Below are 22,422 nucleotides of genomic sequence, written 5' to 3'. Positions count from 1 at the left end.
AATGAAGAATAGGGCTGCCCCTATCTGTTGAATAACTACAAACATTTTTGTCAGGGTACTTTATGCAGATAATGATAATCATTTTAAAAAGTCAAATCTTCGGCGACACTTTAATATTCATAAATATTCCTTGAAGTCTTTGAAAGGAACTAGATAAGAGATTCTTATGCATGACTCCATTAATATGCAGACGACCGATAATACTGGAGAAATTACAGATTTTATTTCAATTAAATCAATTTATGGATTAATCAAAGATGTCTTGTGACTATTAGATATTTTTATAAGAGTGGCCCTACCTTTCATGTCTGACATTAATGAGTCCTACTTTCAGAAAAGTTCAGAATCATTGTTTCAGATACAGACAACTGCAACTTTTTAAAACCCAGTATTATGTTGGAAAAAGTTTTATGAAAAATAAAACTTAATATTAACAGTTTTCTGTATTGATGTAATTGAGTATTGTGTCTATGCCAGCAATTTGTCTGTGAAATCAGGTGTTTTTCAGCACTTCTGCTACAGTGACTAGGTTTTTCATTCAGTGATCTCATTGTTACACACTGCGCAAAGTTTTTTGTCAATGGAGTGACCTAGTTCTGTGAGCATTGTTGCATGTAAGTGTGTTTTTGAATGAGTATGCTGTAAATTGTTGTTCCGTAAAAAAAAATCTAATATTGTTGTAACTTGCATAAAGAAACAGCCTATGCTCGGTTTTCCATTTTGTATGCAACATCATCTATAAAAGATTATTCTGATAAAGAGAATCTACTGGTGTGAAGAGAAGCAGATGGGGCACTTTATTTTTGTATTTCCTGAGGTCAACATGCAGCACAATCATCAGAGAAATAAACCATATCATTTCTGGAGATCTGAACATTTTATTTTATAAATGTACATGTTAATTTTATTTTAAAAAAAGAAAACTTGAAAATGTTGTGACTATTCTGTGGCAATTCATCGCAAAGAAAGAAGCAGCTTTATTGGCTGCAGGACACAGTGGTTTGTTCATCCTAAATCTCACCTGCTGTTCCCATCATTTCAACAGCCAACAGAGTTTTTCAAACAGATAAGAGCCTCCAAAGGAAGCCTGGTTTCCTGCCAAAGTGGACAAACTAACCAACCATGGCCAAATTTTAAACAGCATTTGGCCCATGCCTGCAGATAATATCCTACTGTGGTTTGATGAAAAGAGCAGTGCCACCTGGTGGCCTATTTGTTCCACTGAACTGCCTCTGGTTTGGGAACTTCATAGTTGAGGGCCTCAAACTCTTGTCCTGGCTTCAGCTCTGGACCAGGAATCATCACAGTCTGAAAAAATGTAAGAAGAGCAGATGAGTATCACTTGTTAGCAGAGTCAAATGTTAATAAAATATATTTAAATAAACAAATATATAAGTGTCATCTAATCCATACTTGTGTTCCAAGGGGAATTAACCTTCAGGACCAAGATGAGAAAACAAGTTTGTGATATCCAAAAAGTATTGTATTATATCACAATAAATGGTTTCCCAGAATTTCTTAGAATTAGGAGGTATTTGCTATTTACCTTAGTTATTTTACAAGTAAATACTTGGAGGTTCACCACTTACTGTCCCCTAAACCCTAGAGCTGCAATTGTGTCAAATCTGGATTTTGTTTCTCTTTGATTTCATGGACTACAGCTGGTGTCCTGCTTTCATTTGTCAGCTGACCTGACAGATTGTGATTGACAGGTGGCAGAGTCTAAAATACCCACAAAGAAATAGTCAAACCTCAGAGGTTTGCTAAAACTGAGTTTAAGATATATATCATGTAAGAGCTTCAAGGTGTTTTAAAAAAAGGAATGTCTAGAAAGAAATCATGAAATGAATCACTTTTGGTAAAGACAACCAATATACAATAAAACATACGTTTAAATATTTTTGGAGGCACACCGTTTAAGACTCATTCTGTTGCGATAAATTACATAAATCTAATTCCTCCTGTTTTCTTATTGAGGGATGAAACGTTCTGCTTTGTGATCACATTAATAAGCTCCTTATTGTCACATTAACGAACTACGAGAATAAAGAAGGGATCTCCTGTGTCATCACTTTAAAGGATTCTTTGGGTATTTTTGAACCTGGACCCTATTTTCACATATTTTGGTGTTAAAATGACTGGTAGGTACAAAAAGTTTTGGAATTTGTTCAGTAGATGGCTTCAGACGGCAGACTTTGGGGGAATTGTGCCCGTCAAAATTACATCCACAAAAGTGCTTATGTTTGCCTTTCAATTGTCCTTGAGCGAGACTTCAGTTTCCTGTTAAAAACAAAGGGAGTCACTCGTAGGGATCCTTTCCATGATAATGTCAGACACCTGGTATAATATTAATTATGGAAAGGTGCATTTACATATTGCCTTACTTATTGTAACCTTGGATTTTTATACATGTTTGGTCGACTGTTATCCTTTTTATCTCTTGTATTTTCGGCTGAATTTGCTTTGCCGGTGCTTCAGAACCTACCATCTGGGCGGATGTGTGGTTTTTGTTTGTGCATGTATGTTTTGTCTGTGAAGCTGCAAGTGCACTTTGGGCCAAAGAAAAGTTTCTCCTTGGTGACAATATAGTTTATGTAATGTAATCTAATAACAGTATGACCTGTCGTGGCAAAAAGAAGCAGTTTTTGTGGACGTAAGTTTGATGGGCCCCAATTGCCCTGAAGGAATACGCTGCAGTCAGTTTGCGGCTGCCAGCTGAAGCAAACTACTTCACAGATTTCATAACATTTTATACCTACTAATCAATTCAACCCAGGTAGGGCCCAGGTTTAAAAAGCACCAAAATTATCCTTTAACATTTTTGCAGCACACTGATGGTGAAGCTTTTTTTTACGATCTATCAGAGCAGGGTAAGAAACACCTTCCAGGCAACATTACCGCTCCATCTGTCTGCTATATCTGAGACACAGCAGGGGCTGACTCACAGATTTAAGGTGATTATATTCCATGTTTTGCAGTGATGCGTATAATGCAAGTCTGGTTCTATTCCAGTCCTACATTGTGAAAAGTGGCGCAGACACTCAACATGACCTCTCAGGTAATCAGATTTTAACAAGGCTTTGTGTATCCTTTGCTGATGCTCACATGTTTATTCTTGAGGAAACTTGTACCATATGAGAATAAATTATAGGCAACAGGTCATGAAATCATATAAATTTTAAATGGTAATTCATGTGCATAAGACTTAACCACAACATCCTATTCCTCCTGCTGCATGTCCAAAATATGTATATGTAATGGAGATATGCTAGGTAATAAAACTGTTGCAGAGAAGAAATGTGGTTTATTCCTGCTTTCACACTGTGAACAACATAATCAGGTCGACAGGAGTCCTCTCGCTCAGTCTAGAGCTTAGCGATCGGGAACACACTGATATTATTCAAATGCTCAAACCTGTAGACTGAGGAACATTAGCTCTTTATGCTTAAGGAGCCACCTAAATTACAAAAAATATATTTTCTCATTTACCTCTAGTGGCATTTAGATATGCAGATAGTTTTGCCTTTATTTGTCTAGGTTTTGAAATATCTGGGTCTGAGATTTCTGTCTCAACGTTCACTGGTATTACTTTCTATCATACAAAGAGTCCATATGAAAACTGTTGACAGTGTGTTGGGTGGATTATCCAGAGTAACTGGGACATTGTTTCTTGTTTCATGTTGCTGTCGGCTTTTAAATGTAATCGGTTCAATAATGATAGCACCACAAATTTATTTTATTAGGATGAAGGCAGAAATATCAGAGATAAATGTCTCCCGAACTGGGCAAATCAAATAAAAGCTATTTGTCAACAGCTCTGCATGCTCCTCCGACTTCTCTCCTAATGTGATTTAGGTCTATTAAAACGTTCTTGTCAAAAAATAACTAAACAGCAGCCTTTAGTAACTGGCCAGTTCACGTTGCATCAAATGTGTCAGTTGAATTTCAGCTCTTTAGCAGAGAGATTTCCAAAACAGATCCCAAAACAAGCATTTTTTCTTGGAGCTTCCAACTTTGAGCAGATGGAGTTTGCTCAGTTGTCATAGAGATGGATATGTTGACTCAGTAGCTGTTCTGAATACATCCATAAAAGTATATAAAATACTGATCACAGTCCATTGGTTGCTGTTGGCCTTTTATTGTGGCCAGCCTAAGGATCACCTGTGCAATAGCCATGCTGTCTGATCAGCATCTTGATATGCCACACCTGTCAGGTGGATGGATTATCTCAGCAAAGGAGAAGTGCTCACTATCACAGATTTTGACAGATTTGTGAACAATATTTGAGAGAAACAGGCCTTTTGTGTACATAGAGAAAGTCTTAGATCTTTGAGTTCTGCTCATGATGAATGGGGGCAAAAACAAAAGTTTTGCTTTTATAATTTTGTAATAATATAATATAATGTATGAACTGGCAAGTTTATAAAAGGTTTTTTAATCTGCTTTTTAAGGGAAGTGTGTCTTGGACCTCTGCCTTATTCTTACTAAAAGATATATGAAAGATATTTTCAGCTGTTGCAGAGTAGAGGGTCACCTTAATAATGGGGTCTTTGGCAGGAGCCCAGGACGGCACTATTTTTCCATGTAACCTCCATCGGCCGTAGGGATTGACGAGGTGTCGTTCTATAACCAGGTACTCTAAGACATCCTTCGGCTGCTCCTCGCTGCCCAGCATCAGCCTCCCGAAGCGGTCGTAGATGGCCAGAGTCTGCGGGACAAGCAGACGTGAAAGAGGATTCATCGAGTCATCTCAATCCTGATTGTAATCTTGGCTTTAAGCCCGGGTGCAAACACAAAATCTGCTCTTGAATTTGCTTTGTTTCACCCCTGCAATTAACTGTGTGCAGCGTAGATACATTACAGTACTTATGCTCAAAACTTAAGCTTTGGCAGCACATGGTAAAGAAATACTGAAACACACTAGCTGTACTAATTAAAAAATGGAAAATACAGGTAAACTAACGCACAAAGCTCTGCACACAAATACTGTATCACTATATCATGACTGAATATGAGTTGAGATGACTACATTCTATTAACATAGGAGTCGTACCTGTTTGGAGTGCATGCGGACCGTCACCTGGCCGTACAGGTTGCCTTTGCTGACCATGTCGGGGCAGCGGGCGTGGACCACTTTGGGCGGCTCCAGGGACTCCAAAAATCTCCAGCGGATCGTCTTGTAACGGTTCCCCCTAGTCATCTCCTGAACGCAGCACAGAGGAGGAAAAACAGTAAAATTAGGGTTTGATGAAATTAAATTAGTAAACAACTTCAGCAACATTCAGAAGAAGCACTTACAGGATAACACCTCTCTGTCACCAAGGAGTGAAGTTTCTCTTTGTTGAACCTGCAAAACAAACAGCAGGTGTTAATCGTACTTATCTTAACATTTGTAAGGTTTGATGAAATTACATGCTGCATTACTGTACATTAAGCTCTGCTTCCTGTCAATCCCCCCACATAAAGTCTCACTTAGATAATTGTTGCTCAGCAAAAATCTTTTTATTTGGAGACATTTTGCTTTGGCAGGGAGAGCAGCAAAACACTGTTCAAATTAAATATTATAATATACGTGTTACTGCATGTGAACCAGACTGAGGAAATGTGAGCAAGATATTTTATGACTGTGCCATTTTGTTTCTAACAAAGAAAAACAAAGTTGATGAAATGTACAGAATCAATTTAGTAATAGACAAAACATAATTAAGGTTCAGGATTTTCAACAACACCTTGATCAGCAGATGGAGTTTGCCAACTTAACTTAGGTTTAATCAGACAGAGCAAAAGCCCATTTAAAGTGAATTCTTCAAAGTTTACTTTATTGTTAGAAGATTTTTTGTCAAACTACTCATTCTATTGCCAAGAATAAACTTTCACACTCCATTTAATAGTTATCTTAGCAAATTATATTTGCAAATTAAACTTGAATTGAAATCTTTATCCTCAATACTTCCCAAGGACTTGAAAATATGCATCAGAAGAGTCTTCTTTAAGTCATAGGAAGATGCTGTTAAAAACAGCTGGACTGGACTCTTACTTCAATGAATAACTGTGGTTCTGCTCATTTGTTAAGATTGAAACTGTCCTAAATGGAGAAAAGAACGTATCACACAGTTTGATATCAGTAAAAGGGCAACACGACTGTCCATGTACATCAGCTTTGCAATGTATTGTGAGAATCAGCTAATTAATTATCAAAGTAAGTAGAACAAAAAAGAAAAGCATCCTGACTGGAAACATCACACACTGGCATGGGATGTGCACGGTGCAGGACCGGAGGGCTCTGCAGCAGGTTATTAAAACTGCTCAGAAGATCATTGGTACCCATTTCCCGAGCATCAGTGATGTCGGTGAGGTGAGGTGCTCGCGCAGAGCCCAAAGGATACTAAAGGACAGTACCTGTTCACCCTGCTGCCTTCTGGGAAGAGATACATGTGTTTCTGCTGCCACACCACCAGACTGCAGAGCAGCTTTTTCTCCCAAGCTATCAGACTCTTAAACTCTAATTCATCCTCAGCACTGCTCCAGTGTTATTGTCTGCTATGTAGCAGAAGGGAGTTACAAAACTCAATTTCACTCTATCACTCGTTATATTGTGACAATAAACTTACCTACCTACCAAACTTGTTTTAGCTTATTTTGTTAACAAAGGATCGTTTCTTTATCAGAGGGCTTTGCCACCTTGCTCTCACATTTCTCACTTCTATAACAAATGTCTCACTGTAATATTCAGCATCCCTCGCTGACTAAGAGGCTGAGCCAAATTGTGTCAGCTGGCTGAGCGAGGTGAGAGACATGAGTTCAGTTTCTTACTGTGCCAGGGAGTTGTGAGCCTCAATAAAGATTTCTTGAGCTCGCTCTGCAAAATCCTTAGTCTTGAACTCGGAGTCGTGCTCTTTGATTTTACGAATCCTGTTAGAAACAACATTAAAAACAAATACATTCAGCCTTCTCACATTTCCTGTAACGTTTATCATCTTAAAATGTTTTGGATCTAATTCATTATAACAGCTGAAAAAAGGTGGTAAGAAACAAGCGTCCTCTTTATCAATGACACAGCCACACCAAACTCTTTCCTGCAAGATCCAGATATGTTTGACAAGAAAAACATTCACATGAGGACAATCTTACGCTAGCTGTGAGGCAGCACTCTGTCGTATCTGTTCGGTTCGTTGTTTCAGGCCTTCTTTAGACAGACTGGAAAGACGAGCGTCACCCTCTGGGGGGATGTAGGGGTCAAAGATTCCCGCTGGAAAAGGACAGCAGACAGGACTGATCAATCAGTATCTACCCTCCAACCAGGAGAGATATTTCAAAAGAAATAGTTTCACTGCCGTCTGATTGATGAGGAGTAGCTACACGCTTTGGGTTATGAACTGGCATTTCTTATAAAACATTTGAGGACAAATGTGCTGTTGTTGAGTACTAATACAACACTTTCTTTATCCAGACGATGACTGGACACCTGCGTTTCTGTACCAGTCGCCAAAACAAAACAGTTTTCTGAGTACTGTGTAAAAAAATAAAAGGCTGTATTCCTTACTGTGAGGAAGAGACTGGGGTCATTATTTTATGTCTATATGGCAACATCCGGCTTAACTTAAACATTTCTTCCTGACTTTTTAAAACAAAATGCGATGTTAGCTCTCTTAGCAAAAAACAACCGGGTCTACCGACACACTGCTGATGGATCACATAGTACGCGTGTAATTTAATTGAATAGATCGGCCCCTTTGTCACCGATACCAGATCCAGCTATTTGAGTCATTATCAGGCCAATATCTGATATCAGTATCAGATCAGTGCATCCGTAGTTCAAAACAGAGCTTAACAGGTTACCTGTTAAAAGACACTGGAAGATACGGTAAACTTCGTTCTAATCCTCCAAAGTCTGATATGTAGTATTTTTTTTAAATATATGACAATGTTAATAAACAAAACCAAAAAATTATTTCCTACGCTATCTCTGACACTTTGCCCTCGAAGTAGTCCCACACCAGCAACAATTTCATGCACCCCTGTCAGTAAACATTTTTACCAGTGCAGGAGATGTTAATGGGCCTCTCAAAGTACTCCTGTCTGAAGACGATCCCTGCTGCTCGGGCCTTGGCCTCTGTGTTCTCTTCCCTCTTCCCCTTCAGCCCCACTGCTGGAGGGATAAAGTACCGCTTCTTGGTCCGGACCGGCAGGAAAAGTGGGACGGGATGCCGCACATCCAAAGACGCCTCGGCATTCTAAGAGGAGGATGGCGACAAATAAGTGTTTTATCATCAGAGGTGTTTTTTCAAAATTAGTTTATCAATCTACACTCATTGGCCACTTTATTAGGTACACGATCTAATAAAACAGGTCTGACATTAATTCTACTTCCACAATATGAGCTTATACCTTTTCCATTTTTGGTGAAACTGTCAGACAGACATTACTGAGCTTATAGTAGTGTTGTATGTTACACTGGAAGGTGTTTCTAATATTTTGCCCCCCTCACGTATGTAAATGGGATGGACAAAATATTAGGAAGACCTACCATACAGCTCTTAAGCAGGAGTTATAATATGACTGCAAGTTAAAATGATGTGTTTGCCTTTGTACATCTCTTAATTTGGACCTCCTATGCCATACTTTTGACTTGATCAAGAATATGTTGATTTTAGTTATTCCTAACATTTAATTTTCCCTGTCTAAAACAGGCTTCCATGTATCTGTGGAGGTTATATCCTGACAGTTAACGTTAGCTAACGTTAGCTAAGCTAGCCTCTTAAGGGCTATGTGCAGTGTAACGTGTTCATAACAAGGAAAACAAACTGAGCTGCTTCCTCAACATATTGAATATCTGCATACAATACATTAAAGCGTTATTAAATGTCTCAGTACCTTCAAACTGCTACATGTTGCTCTATGGAGAGCCACCAGCGTCCTCTTCATGGGCATCGCCATCTTGCCACCGTTTGACAGCGTGAGGACAAACAACTTCCGCTTCCACTTTCAAAATAAACTCCACAGTAGCCGCCAGTGTTCATGACACTAATAAACAAACAACACGAATAGTCTTCTAAAAACGTGTTTCACCAGTGAGTACACATACATTTTTGCTTCTAAAAATTTACATTTTCATGTGATAAATTTGATTTATTTTTTATTTTGTTCATTATGTCTTTACAGTAGTATCAGCTCTGACATTTCATCTCCTTACAATAACAAAACTGACCAGCTTCAGCTCCTTTAATTACCATACTATTCATAACAGGATTTACTCCAACTGGTTTAAGTTTTTTTTCCGTTTAGTTTACTTTATTTGACACAAAGAAAGAAAGGACTCCGGGGCAAACATATCTACAAATTATCAAGGATAACAATAACAATAAAGTCCACAACTTATTTTCATTGTGGTCTGTCCCTGACAGCATTGATGCAGGTGCGTCATACTACAAATCAAATCCGCACAATAAATACAATATGTATTATCAACAATAAAATCACTCCAAATGAATACATCAGTAATTATTACAGCAAAATAATGACATTCAATGTGATGTGATGTCAATATTATAATATATGATGTAAATTTTTTGAATGTCACTGCACAAACTGCCATATTGCACATATTCCTTATCATTGTTTTACATTTTGTCAATCTTATATTTACCGTTTATATATTTATATAAATACCAAATCCTCTCCGACTGTAATATGTTTGCACGTCACAAATCTGGAGTAATGAACATGTAAATAACTGCCACATTGTTTTCTTTTTCTTTTACACATGTTAATATGTGTAAAAGAAGCGGTACTTTATCCCTCCAGCAGTGGGGCTGAAGGGGAAGAGGGAAGAGAACACAGAGGCCAAGGCCCGAGCAGCAGGGATATGTTAATATATATATATATATAATTATTTTATAACTTGCATCTGTTTATTCCATATTTATATATGTCAACTGGATGTTTATGTCTATGTCTTGCATCTATTCACCTAATTCCTCATACGTGTAAAATAATACTTGGCAATAAAGCTCTTTCTGATTTCAACTGACTTTAACAAATTCTCTGTTTCAGGACTCAATGTGCAATATTCTCTACTCTCTGTCCAATTGTGCATTTTTTAAGAATTTTTCAACACTATCTGTACTCATTATTTACTTTTTATTATTATTTATCATTACATCGCTGTCATATAGCATACTGTAAATTACTGTACTGTATTTTCCACAATCTTATTTATATTTTTTTATTTACCAACTGTGGTGTGCAATGTGAGTAACTGTGACTCAAGTATTTCCCCTCAGGGATCAATAATGTATTTCTAATTCTGGTTCTGATTCTTTCAGTATTTCAGTTTCAGATGTTCAGTAGCACCAATGCTCTTCGAAATATTGCCTATTCTGCAAATACTTTGTTGTAGTCGGAACACTGTAATTGTACCATACAGTATAGAAGATGTATGTTATTTGATTGTACGACTGCATGTACACCGATGTACACACACGTATGGCACGTACGCTGGAACGTGATGACGTTGTGTATCTGTAGGTCGACGCTGCTGAACTTCAGTTGTTTGGGCTGTCTACGAGGAGAGAGAATTGTTAGCTGGCAGCAGTTGATGTTGCTGCTCGTGGCCCGCAGGGTTCCGCTGTCATTCCGTACACAGACTCACTACCTGCTGCCCGCCCTCACTGTCGAGGCCCCGTTTTGGTCAGCTTTATACTAATAAAACTAAAAACGATAATCAGAGTTACACACAGCACCGTGTTCGACCGGCCAAAATACAGGAACCATGCCCGAAAGGAGGCCCTTCGTACGGCTACCAACTGACGTTTACCCCGTCAACTATGGCTTATGTCTGAAGCCCGACCTGATCGACTTCACCTTCGAAGGCAAGCTGGAGGCGATGGTGGAGGTACGTGTAGCCGAGCGCCTGGCTGCATACACGGATGGATTTATCTGTGAATGGCGGGGATCTTGTTATGTAATCTAACCAGCTAACGTTACCCAGTAGCTAGCTAATTTACTGTGTGTTCGACTGATAACTGTAAATTCTTAGCCACTAGCCCAGCGGTAGTAACCTAGCTGACATTAGCTGTCAGTTGCTAACTGGCTAACTGACGGGCTCGGACTGGCCGATGGAAATCCATTAAAGGGGAAAAATAACTGCTGGATATTTCTGTAACTAGCCGCAAGCTAATTGAAGCTAGCTAGCTAGCACAACAGTCCCATACACAGTAGCAGACTTGCACTCTCATGTTAGCTTAGCCTGCTAACAGCGCTTGGCAGTGCGCTTAATGTGATTCAAGAGCAGTTGGTTGTAACGCGCCAGCAACTTTAAGCCCTTTTGTAAAAGTAATGCATCATTATTAATGTATTAATCAGATGTTGTTGGCTACTGAAATTGTTAACTAGCCAAACTAGCGGTTAGCTAACGTTCACTAGTGTTTGCTAAATCATGGCAACATCATGTCGCCCCCTCCCACCCTCTGGCTCACTCACTAGTTCAGATCAACTAAGTTAGAACATTACCTTATAAATAGGGCCGGGCAATGAAACAGTAATTATTGTAATATAATTTCCCTCAATAACAATATAACAAATGTTCAATAAATGTTTGATTTAATTCATTTGAATCACGAAAGAATTAGAGCTTAATTTGGCTACTAAGATATTTATTCTGTTGAGGAAAAGGGACTGAAAAAGATTTTACTTAATTTTACTCATGCATATTTGTTGAAAAAATATCTTATAATTATTCATAATTCTTATTCATAAATAATCATAATTAATTTGCACGTTCTACCTCAGATTTGTTAAGTGATTCACTATTTGTCATGTAAAACTACAAATAAAACTATAATTAACCATCTGGTTTCTTCAAATTTCACTCAGGAGCAAATATCAGCTTTTAAACTTGAAAGAAATAATGATTTGACATTTCTCATGGTAATTATCAATATCAAATGACATGAGATGTTTTATCATTTTTTGTCATTGCCAGCCCCAGTTATATATAAACATGTTAAAACACATCCTGCCCGTAAAACGGCAGCAGATGAGTGCATTTCGTGATATCTATTTTCAGAGCAGCTCTGGTTAAATTTAAACTGTTCTTTAAACAGTCTTTGGGGTAAATTTTAGGAATGCACACACAGTCTATGGTAATTACGTTAATGTGTCAGTTTGTTTCCCCATGGCTTGTTCTTTATAGCCCCATCCACACTACTGCATTTTTGTTTTTGAAAACGGAGACCTTTTTCACATTTGCATATCACGTCCAGACTAAAACGACAAAGTGGTTGTAGATCAGCGGTCGGCAATAGGCGGCCCGCGGGCCAGAATCGGCCCGGCAGCAATAATACCCGGCCCGCTTCCAGATTGCTTTGTTAGCAGAAAAATAAAAAATAAATAAATTGATAGGGCTGGTGCTGAAATAGATCCCAGTCATGACAGCTACAGTTACTCACATTATCGCTTCCTCTTAAGTGATCGTGCCTCCAAAATAAAAGCAGGAGAACGCATGCTTGACACACATCTAAAAAGCCGTCAGTAAACGTGTGATTGGATTCCCCTGAATTTCCTCAGGGAAATGAAAATAAGCTTCCAAGCGAGAAAAAAATATATCTGCCGTATGCTGGAATCGATCATATAATCCTCCGAACATGAATCCCGTGGCTATTGACTGCGCTAAACATAGGCCTACACACAGGTGAATAAGGATCTGAAATAATATGACTATGTTCTGGCCCACCATGTAACGACTTGAAAAAACTTTGGCCCGATGCCAGACTTATTTGCCGACCCCTGTTGTAGCTGGTAACTTAAATGTAACTAACAAACATAACAGCTCACTTAGCATTTATTTGAGAGAGATGATTTGTGCTTTAAGAATTTGAATTGCTCCCTTGTGCGGGCACAGACACCTGTAATCTGAGCGTTTTAACACCTGTGCCTGGTTTTAAACACTCGCTCAACACACATTATCAGAGCAAACAAGACAGACCACACCATTATGTATGGTTTAAATGTGTACATGTGTAAATATTGTTTTTTCTTTGTTTACATGACACATTCACTAATGGGATTTAAACTGCTTCACTATCAAGAATAGATTAAAATAATAGTAATTCATGAAAAATAATAAGATAACACAGACACCATAGAATGTGAGAAGGAGCAGACAACTGTAAAACAAATGTTTTGCCTGACCAACCCAAATATATACAGTTTGTAAATGATAAAGACAAACGTAAATCCTTGCATTTGAAAATATGTCATTTTTCCTTGAAGAATGATGAAATGTTTCAGTACCAAACCATTAAAAGTTTATCCCCGGAAACTTTTGAGAAGTTTGGCTTATTTTGTATCTGAATCAAAACTTTGGTATGTTATTGCCTTCTGTTCTGAAATGACACCTAGCACAAGGAATGTACATGGGACATCATAAATTATGCTGCAAACTGTGCTCATACAACATTTAAGCAAGGTTTGAATAGATTGAAAACTTGTGTCCTTGTGTTAATCATTAAAATAGTTTGCCGGAAGTTAATTCAAATCCACATTTCAGCAAGTCTTTTAAGTTGAGTCCTCCTGGAAGTTGTTTTTTTAATGTTGTGTTGACCACAGTTTGGTTTAGTTGGACCCTGTTTATCTGTGGTTTGTACCAATCATGAGTAAAATTCAATAGACCAGACAAAAATGTGAGCAACATGGCACTTTGCTGCCTCTCTGCCGCTGTGTCAGCCTTCAAGTTTCTCTAACAACAGCAGCGTCCAACCAGCACTGCCACAAAACGTGAATGTCACTATTACTGCCCTTTTTGAAAACTGCATGGTATCCAAGTGTGCCGCTGTGTTTCTCCTAAGTAACATGCACTGTTCACAGAGGCCCCATAATCCACCTTCCTTTCCTTGTTTGCGTAACTTTTTTTCTTTCCAATGTTTTTTCATAAACCAACAGTTTCTTTATCTGTAGCCAGTTTTGCCCTTCAGCCTCTGCAGGTTTAGCTCACAGTAAGTAGATTTATTCCTGTCTTGGCAATCTGACCCAGGTTCAGTTTGGATTTACTATCAGAACTGCACAAACAAAAGCTCCTTTACATACTCTATTGTCAAGTCCCGGTGATAGTTTCGTTGGAGAGTTGCACTTTATTTAAACATAATCTTTCTCAGACAGATTGGGATTTGAAATTATGGCACAGCGGTGATTGTCAGAGTGTAAGTTATGCTGCTTTATGTCAATATTTTCAGGTTACACAAGCCACAAATCAGATTGTGATGAACTGTGCTGACATCGACATCATCACAGCTTCCTTTGTGCCGGAGGGAGGAGAAGGTGAGACTGTCAGCTTTTTTCCCTGTTTTATCTTTGAATGAATGACATTGTCCTAAATGAAAATGTAAATTGCATGTGTCCTATCGCATTTGATCTCTACACATCTCAATTTTGGGAGTACACCTGATTTAAAATGAAAAATGAAGGACATATTGCATGGTCTGGTAGTCGGCCTTGGTCTTTTTCTTACTCTCTTTTTACTTTTATAGAAATTAATGCTACAGGATTCAACTACCAAAATGAGGATGAAAAAGTTACCCTGTCATTTCCTAGTGCGCTACAGAAAGGTAAGAATGGACTTCATTTGGCTCTGCTGGTTGTTGTCCCTGCTTCATCATTGCTGTTGAAGAATAATAGATTTCCGCCTTTTGGTTGTGACTGAATGAACAGTGCAACTCTCTCTGTGTACGCCTCCCCAGGCTCTGGCACATTGAAGATAGACTTTGTTGGGGAGCTGAACGACAAAATGAAAGGATTCTATAGAAGTAAATATACAACCTCTGCTGGAGAGATCCGCTACGCTGCTGTCACACAGTTTGAGGTAAGTTGATGGCCTCGGGGAAATGGGATGTCTATTGCTTAACCCACTACTTGCCTGTGTTGCTACATAGGAGGGCGTGGTGGTCATGTGGGTCTTGTTTATAATCCAGAAATGTCTTAAAGATTATGCAATACCTCAGGTTTCATTCTGTTTATAAGTATGTTTTGAAAAAGCTGCTTTGTGTTCGTGTGTTTCTGGGAAAGTCAAGCCAAAACCAGTTCAGTCTAGTCTGGACACGGACTGGGATGCTCTGTGTGTCCTCTGTTATCTGCAGGATATACCTGCTGTTTTCTACCACAGCATGCGCACACTGAAAAATGAAGTTATGACAGAGGGTCTCCCATTATTTATTTATTTATTTATTTATTCCCATTTCTCACATGCATGTTGAAAAAGTTTTGTTCTTATATTTGACATTGAAGGGTTCAGCAAAGTTTGACGGATAACCCATTTCTATGGAGATAAGCAAATTCTGAACAATATCAAAATGACAGTCTTTTGGGACGCAAACTAAGTAAGTAATTAAACTTTGCTTGCTTTAGAAGTGTAGGTAAAGAACTAACAATAAAACAAACGCAACATCATAAAATACTAATATATAGTAATCAAACAATAAAACAAACGCAACATCATCATAAAAACAATAAAATTATCAGTCAGTAAAATATAAGCAATAATGGACCTTAAAACGCCTGGCGAGACAAAAGCCAACATGAATAAAAGACCACCAGATCACATAGACCACGTAACGTAAGTCGAAGGGAAGAGCGTTCCACAGTAAAGTAGTGAACCGTGATTTGAAGACCTAAGCGACCTAGGGGTGACATAAGCGTGAAGCAGGTTGGAGATGTACCCAGGTGATTGACCATGACGGCGAGAACCTTTTAAACTGAAGCCTGAACCTGACTGGTGTAACAATGACAGGATGGGTGTGATGTGACTTGTCCTGCAAGACCTGGTCGACAGTCTTGCAGACGGTCCAGAGACGACTGAAGCAGGTGAAAAGGGAGTTGCAGTAGTCTAATCAGCATGAATGATCCTCTCTAGTCCTTCTGGTTTTGACAGGTTAGAGTCTGTTCAGTGTAAACTATACTAAACTATACTAAAAACCAACTTAAAGGGGGGGGAAAGTGCAGTAAAGAGAGATAGAAAGTGACTTCCTTTGCCTTTGAGTAACAAGTAGAGTAATCTTATTCAGACTAACTTCCTCACCACAAGTTCTGTTTAGTTGCCAGCTCACACTGTGTTTCAGGACACACTTGGTTATTCAAAAAAACATTCCAAGCATAACGTGGATGTTCGTAAGTAAAATTAACACAGGTAGAAAGCTTTAACGACTCACAGTGACCGGTCACCAGCAACACCAGTCAGTCCACACCTGTGGTGTGGGATTCTGCAGGGGTAGCTGTTTCAGGCGCCCAACTGGAAAACATTATCCAAGGCTGGAGCTCCTTATCTGTCTTAATAGATAAAATCATTGGCTCCAGGCTATTTATTTAAAGGGAATGCTTCAAATGTCACAACTAAATTTGATGCTTTCATTATCTCTGCTTTGAAAAAGAGCTTACCTGGCACAGATGAAAATGCTCGACTGTGGCGCTGCCTGCAACAAAGAGGAAAGAGTCTGGGGCTGCTCATACAGTGAAATGTCACTTTGACTTCCGAAATGGAAAATAGAAGTCAAAATAGTCTTTAGCTTGGCATAATTCTCTTTGAGTCGCCACCGAAGTGATTTCTGTTCATGGAAAATGGATATAATGTGAAAGCTATTGCGTCCCTAACCACGCAGATGAGCCAAAAAAATTTTTCTTATATAATATGGGAAAACATATAAAAGTGTCTTTAAATAGGGTGGTTACTTTCCTCTCTCTAGCTCTGTATATCTATTTTATTCTCACATAGAAAACTCTGTCTTCATCATGTTTTTCGTCCTATTTTTTAGTTTCTGTGTAGCTCTGTTCAGTATGCAAACAGCCTTCTGCAGTCCTCCTGTATCAGTATGTCTACATGAAATATGATCACAGACGGAGATTTGTTGCATTTTGATGCCGGATGTGAATTGCAGTCCACCTGAGCGGGACCTGAACACGGTCTGGACTTATCTAGATGGAACACACAGTCTCAGGTTGTGTCCTTTCTCTCTGTCTGCTTCCTCTCTCCAGGCCACGGATGCTCGCAGAGCTTTCCCCTGTTGGGATGAGCCAGCTATCAAAGCCACCTTTGACATCACTCTGATAGTTCCCAAGGACCGAGTAGCCTTGTCAAATATGGTACGTGTCATATGTTCACTCCTCCCTCTGAGAAACTCCAGACCCCAGACTGCCTGAGTCCCTGTTCACTGCCAAGTTTTCTTTAATGTGTGTGACTGTGTGTGTGTTTTGGTTTCCAGCCCTTTCTCTTCCCTCTCTTTTCTCTTCATATCTTACATAACAGAGGGCAGGCAACAGTCACTGCACATTCACAACATGTGAAATGTAACTACTGTACATGTACAATGAGGTTGGTTGGAGGAAAGAAATGTCATTGTCTTCACTGATTTCAGATGAAGGCATTTGCAGCTACATTGCATCAGAAAACATCATCTGGCTTAGATTATTTGTAACAACACCCCTTCAGGCTAACACACTTGGGCGGGGACGATAAAGCTAAATTTGGGTCTTTCTGATGACTGACTAAATATGAATGACATGAATGCAGCCTGTCACTCTGTAATAATGTGTTTTTATGTCCTGTTGTGACAGTTGTTGAATCCAAATATACACTTTTCCTCAAGACAGGACAGCGAAATTGGATTGTGGAAGACAGCTTACCAAATAATATTATAGACATATAACCCTAGATAATAACATAAAATAATGCAATTCATTGTAGACATATACTGATTATTATAGAGAGAAATTGCAGGCCATCATGCGCACGGCTGAAGTGAAGAAAATTTAATTAGCTTGACCAGCAGGACTGACGCCTGCGCAGAGATTGATGCTGGTCCAGCTCTTGACCTATTGTTCACAAACCTGCTGAAATTTATTTTCTCAGCAAGTCTACTGTGACCTTTAAACACAATACTGCTTTTAGCTCGACTGTGTACACATGCTTTTCAGTGGATACTTGTGCTAACATGAGGGTTTACATGTTGGTACAGATGGTGAAAGATATGTACTGCTAGTAAGATAAATACTGGCCACAATGTTTTAAATGTCAGCATTGATACTAAAGAATAAGTCTGGGGATATTCAGAATTATACTTTTTTTGTCAACACGTTCCATAAAGCACCAACGCCAACAATGAATGTAACTACTAACAAGTACTGTCTGATATATCTTATCCCTCTGAGCTCCACTGTTGTATTTAAAAGCTATTAAAAACACATCGGTGAGCCTCACTGCTGAACTAGCTGACATGTTCCTTCATCTCCATGAACACATACTCTGTAGTTTATTTAGACACCGTCCTGCTGCCCTAAATACTCACTAGAGGACCAGATGTGAATTAATCCATCACTGAAAATAGGCCCTAACAAGTTTCTTGATTTTTGAGTTTGCTCAAAAAACTACAGTTTATAAAAATGAAGCTATATATTTGAGTTTTACGCTTAAGACGAAACCAAAGGGCAAGGAGCTGATAGCCTCAGACAGGAGGGACCCTTATGTGTTTGCTCTGCAAACATCTCAACCTGGATTCAAATATTTACCAAAAGAAGGGCATCATGAATATTCCAGTTAATAATTCAGGTCACCTTTAGAAAACTAAATTTTAATAATTAAATGCGTGATTTACATCTTCAGTAGGAAGCAGTGGGCTTTGAGCCGAGAGCCACAGACAGGATAGGGTAGTCAGACAGTATTGAGAGACGGACTAACACATTGTTGGCTTTGGTCGTTTTCTTGGGTTTTGTTGACAGTAAGAATGATTTCAGATTCCTAATGATCGTGGTGACCTGCTGATGTTTGTTCCAGCACCACCTTGGGACCAAAGTTTCCATTTGTACAAAAGCTAATGGAAACAATGGTATTCATTTTACGAGATTTTACAGATTCATGCAGAAGAAGGAGCATTTTGATTTTAATGACCCCATGACCTTTCCTCTAGCATCACCCTCAAGACAAACTTCACATTTTAAGCCCCATTGCCGGTGTGGCCCTTCAAATAGTGAAATAATTTGTACATTGTTTGTTCTACCGGACGAGTCTGAGTCACAGGAAGTAGGCTGTGGGTACAAGCCTGCCATCGGGCGACTATTTCAGTCGGAATTCCTCTCCTCCTCCTTTCGCTTCTTTGTGTGTTACTGTTTTACTATTTTGCAAGGGCACCGTCACTGCATCCTGGGCTTAGCGCCACCCAAAACAATTGTGATTTGTTTAAAGAACTCCAAAAACGCTGGGACGTGGTTTCCCCCCTATACCACAATGATAATGGATTCAGCCAGACCACAGCACTAAAATAAAGTGTGGAGTGACTGTGAGACTACTTACAGAATTTTAATCAGTTTGCATTTTACAACATCACTCTTTGGCCAAAAGGGTAAAAATAATTACAAGGGAATGGATCAATATCAACTGTTGGATTCACTTTTGTTGTCAGTAATCTGTTTGTATGATGATCTCCATGTTGAGCCATTTAACTTTCCCTTTCCAGAATGTCATTGATCGAAAGCCATATCCAGAAGATGAAAACCTTGTGGAAGTGAAGTTTGCCACCACACCCATCATGTCCACATACCTTGTAGCTTTTGTCATTGGTGAATACGACTATGTGGAGAGCCAGTCATCAGACGGTATAACGGTACGCGTCTACACACCTGTCGGGAAGGCCGAACAAGGGAAATTTGCACTGGAGGTGAGCAGACTGTCCGCAGCAGGATTCACAACATGCTCTCACTTGTACACTAAGAATTTTACAAACTACAAAGCTGAGTGGAGAAAAATGTACGGATAACGACTAAATTTACCAGCTTTTGTGTGATGGCGGATTCAGTCCTGAATAATTTGCTTGATCCTTTGTGTCTCCTTTAATCTTGCTGTGTACAGGTTGTCCTGACAGCTGTTGGTTAACAATTTGTTTTCTTTTTTTGCAGGTTGCGACTAAGACCTTACCTTTCTACAAAGACTACTTCAATGTTCCTTATCCATTGCCTAAAATTGATCTCATAGCTATTGCCGATTTTGCTGCTGGTGAGTAGCTGCCAATTCTACATTCAGTCATTTGAGACATTTCCACTGAAAATGTTGTGAAATGCGTACTGCTTCCTCCCATTCAGGTGCCATGGAAAACTGGGGCCTTGTTACCTACAGGTAAGCTTTAGTTGCTCTTCAGCTACATATTTTAAAAATATTAAAAATTTTCAGATGCTGAAAAAAGTTAAAGCCCCTTCGACTTTGCAAAAGTGCAAAGCCTTGCTGACATCAGAGCCCTTTTTTTGGAATTACTTTCATGCAACTTTAGGTCACTTTTTTTCTTTCTGAAAGTTCTTGTTGCAGTTGTGTTATTTTGCCCGACAGCAGTGATGGCTTTTTAATTGCTTTGTGGTTAGCTGAACGTGTTGCCACCTGTTCGTTTTTCAGATGGCGTGTGATTAGCATACGGCAGCAGGTTCCATTCATCTTCCATCTACAGCCGCCTGCATACAGGTTTTCTTAATAAACAGCCCAGCGGCTGAAGCGGCCTCCGGATGGTTGATGGAGTAGAAACCTGCTGGCGTTGAGAGGAAGCATCGACCTTCAGCTGTCTCTGTGTTAACCTCCACTCTCTGTTGGGTTTTTTTCTCAGGGAGACGGCACTGCTAATCGACCCGAAGAACTCCTGCTCATCCTCCAGGCAGTGGGTGGCGCTGGTGGTGGGACACGAACTTGCCCACCAGTGGTTTGGAAACTTGGTCACCATGGTAACTAGCGTAACCTTACATCAACCACTTGTAGCTAAAAATACCTCCAGAAATCCAGTTTGTGAGGAGCTTTTAAAACAATAATAATAATAATTACCGTTAAATAACAAAAATAACAAAACCAATGACTGATGATAAAAAGTAATGTTAAAAAAAACTGAGCTCTCAGCTTAAAGAGTTTTATCCTGTGTATCCAAAAAGATATAAAACAGATAAAATGTTTTAATATTGATAAGCTAGTTAATTGCAGAAACCAATCTGCATCTCTGGTTGTAGGAAACAAACCTCATACTAATTTTATTTTGTGTCTGTACTATACTGTATCTGTTACGGCTGCAGCTAACAATTATTTTCGTTATTGATTCATCTGCCAATTATTTGCTCAGTTGTCTAGTCTATGACTTTACATTAAATTTACTCATTTTGCTGACGCTTTTATCCAAAGCAACTTACAATTGCTATGTATGTCAGAGGTCGCACGCCTCTGGAACAACTAAGGATTAACAGTCTTGCTCAGGGACACATTGTTGGATGTGTCACAGTGGTAATCAAATCTGGGCAATTTGAATCCCTTCCTCTTTTTTTTTTAATCGAATGTAGAACGTAAATGTTTTTATATCTTGTCAACAACCTAAGTTACCCATTATTCTTCAAAAAGTATTGTCACTTTGAGGCAATGTTAGTATTTGTGATCAAATTTTAGAGGGGAGCAGTTGTGAAGGACGTGGAGGACACTGTGTCATGTTAGTGTGTGTCTTTGTGTATACAGGAATGGTGGACCCATCTGTGGCTTAATGAGGGATTTGCATCTTGGATCGAGTATCTGTGTGTGGACCACTGCTTCCCAGAGTACGACATCTGGACCCAGTTCGTCTCAGCCGACTACACCCGCGCTCTGGACCTGGATGCACTGGACAGCAGCCATCCCATAGAGGTGAGCTGTGGTGGCAGCCTGGAGGAACTGAAAGCTGCCGTCTCATGTGCTCTGTTGGGAAGAATGTGTTTAATTGTGGATTGTTATAATTGTTATTATTTATTTAGCTTGTGATTGCCAAATACTTAACACCTGATTTCTAGCTTTGTGTTATGTGCTCCAGGTGAATGTGGGCCATCCATCAGAGGTAGATGAAATCTTTGACGCCATTTCCTACAGCAAAGGAGCATCTGTGATCCGCATGTTGCACAACTACATAGGAGACGAGGTTGGTTGCTCTAACACACTCGGTACTGTTTTTATGTTTATTTTTTGTTCATTAAGCTTGACCTCTTACTCATTCTTTGTAGGACTTTAGGAAAGGAATGAACGCTTATCTTTTGAAATTCCAACACAAAAATGCTTCGACGGGTAAGAACATTCAGGAAATATTTCCCTCAAGATGAAACCGTTGTGTAAATTAACTGCACTGATTCCTGATCCTCTTAACTCCCTGCTGCCTTCCACAGAGGATCTATGGGACTGTCTGGAACAGGCCAGTGGAAAACCCATTGCTGCTGTGATGAGCTCGTGGACCAAGCAGATGGGCTTCCCGATAATAGTAGTGGATCAGGAACAGGTGAGCTTAATTGACCACAAGGTTGAGTGCTTTAAATCAGACGTTTTTGTTCACTGACTGAGCTGCGTGTGGTCAGGAAGTTGGAACAGAGCTAGAGTCTGTTCAGAGGTGGATTTCAGAATTCACAAGA

The 22,422-nt window shown here is 39.3% G+C and overlaps 2 protein-coding genes across 2 annotated transcripts in view; one reads left to right on the top strand and one right to left on the bottom strand.

Moving 5' to 3' along the window:
- Positions 1–858: 858 nt before the first annotated feature.
- mrpl45 (mitochondrial ribosomal protein L45) lies at positions 859–9,024 on the bottom strand. The gene is made up of 8 exons (XM_046047646.1): positions 8,875–9,024; positions 8,039–8,234; positions 7,132–7,249; positions 6,814–6,912; positions 5,299–5,347; positions 5,054–5,203; positions 4,535–4,708; positions 859–1,308 (listed from the first exon to the last, which is right to left on the bottom strand). The coding sequence occupies exons 1-8, from the start codon at positions 8,935–8,937 to the stop codon at positions 1,210–1,212; spliced, it is 948 nt and encodes a 315-aa protein (XP_045903602.1). The 5' UTR covers positions 8,938–9,024; the 3' UTR covers positions 859–1,209.
- A 1,548-nt stretch (positions 9,025–10,572) lies between these two features.
- npepps (aminopeptidase puromycin sensitive) overlaps positions 10,573–22,422 on the top strand; it is a 29,276-nt gene continuing 17,426 nt past the window's right edge. The window contains exons 1-13 of the mRNA XM_046047368.1: positions 10,573–10,894; positions 14,232–14,316; positions 14,526–14,603; positions 14,736–14,857; positions 17,020–17,127; positions 19,494–19,694; positions 19,933–20,029; positions 20,116–20,149; positions 20,625–20,739; positions 21,509–21,673; positions 21,837–21,941; positions 22,024–22,084; positions 22,183–22,292. Coding sequence (XP_045903324.1) covers positions 10,772–10,894; positions 14,232–14,316; positions 14,526–14,603; positions 14,736–14,857; positions 17,020–17,127; positions 19,494–19,694; positions 19,933–20,029; positions 20,116–20,149; positions 20,625–20,739; positions 21,509–21,673; positions 21,837–21,941; positions 22,024–22,084; positions 22,183–22,292 — 1,404 coding nt within the window. The 5' untranslated portion in view covers positions 10,573–10,771. The remainder of the gene's footprint in view (positions 10,895–14,231; positions 14,317–14,525; positions 14,604–14,735; positions 14,858–17,019; positions 17,128–19,493; positions 19,695–19,932; positions 20,030–20,115; positions 20,150–20,624; positions 20,740–21,508; positions 21,674–21,836; positions 21,942–22,023; positions 22,085–22,182; positions 22,293–22,422) is intronic.

The sequence above is a fragment of the Micropterus dolomieu genome, linkage group LG01 (assembly GCF_021292245.1).
Source record: "Micropterus dolomieu isolate WLL.071019.BEF.003 ecotype Adirondacks linkage group LG01, ASM2129224v1, whole genome shotgun sequence".
In the NCBI taxonomy this organism is placed as follows: Eukaryota; Metazoa; Chordata; class Actinopteri; order Centrarchiformes; family Centrarchidae; genus Micropterus; species Micropterus dolomieu.
This window is presented reverse-complemented; position numbering and strand designations above follow the sequence as displayed.

Excerpts from the sequence above, each read along its gene's own strand:
- mrpl45 (XM_046047646.1), bottom strand. The coding sequence starts at position 8,937 with ATGGCGATGCCCATGAAGAGGACGCTGGTGGCTCTCCATAGAGCAACA. Across the intron at positions 8,235-8,874 it reads CAACATGTAGCAGTTTGAAG|AATGCCGAGGCGTCTTTGGA; the intron begins GTACTGAGACAT and ends TCCTCCTCTTAG. Across the intron at positions 5,348-6,813 it reads GCTCACAACTCCCTGGCACA|GTTCAACAAAGAGAAACTTC; the intron begins GTAAGAAACTGA and ends TTTGTTTTGCAG.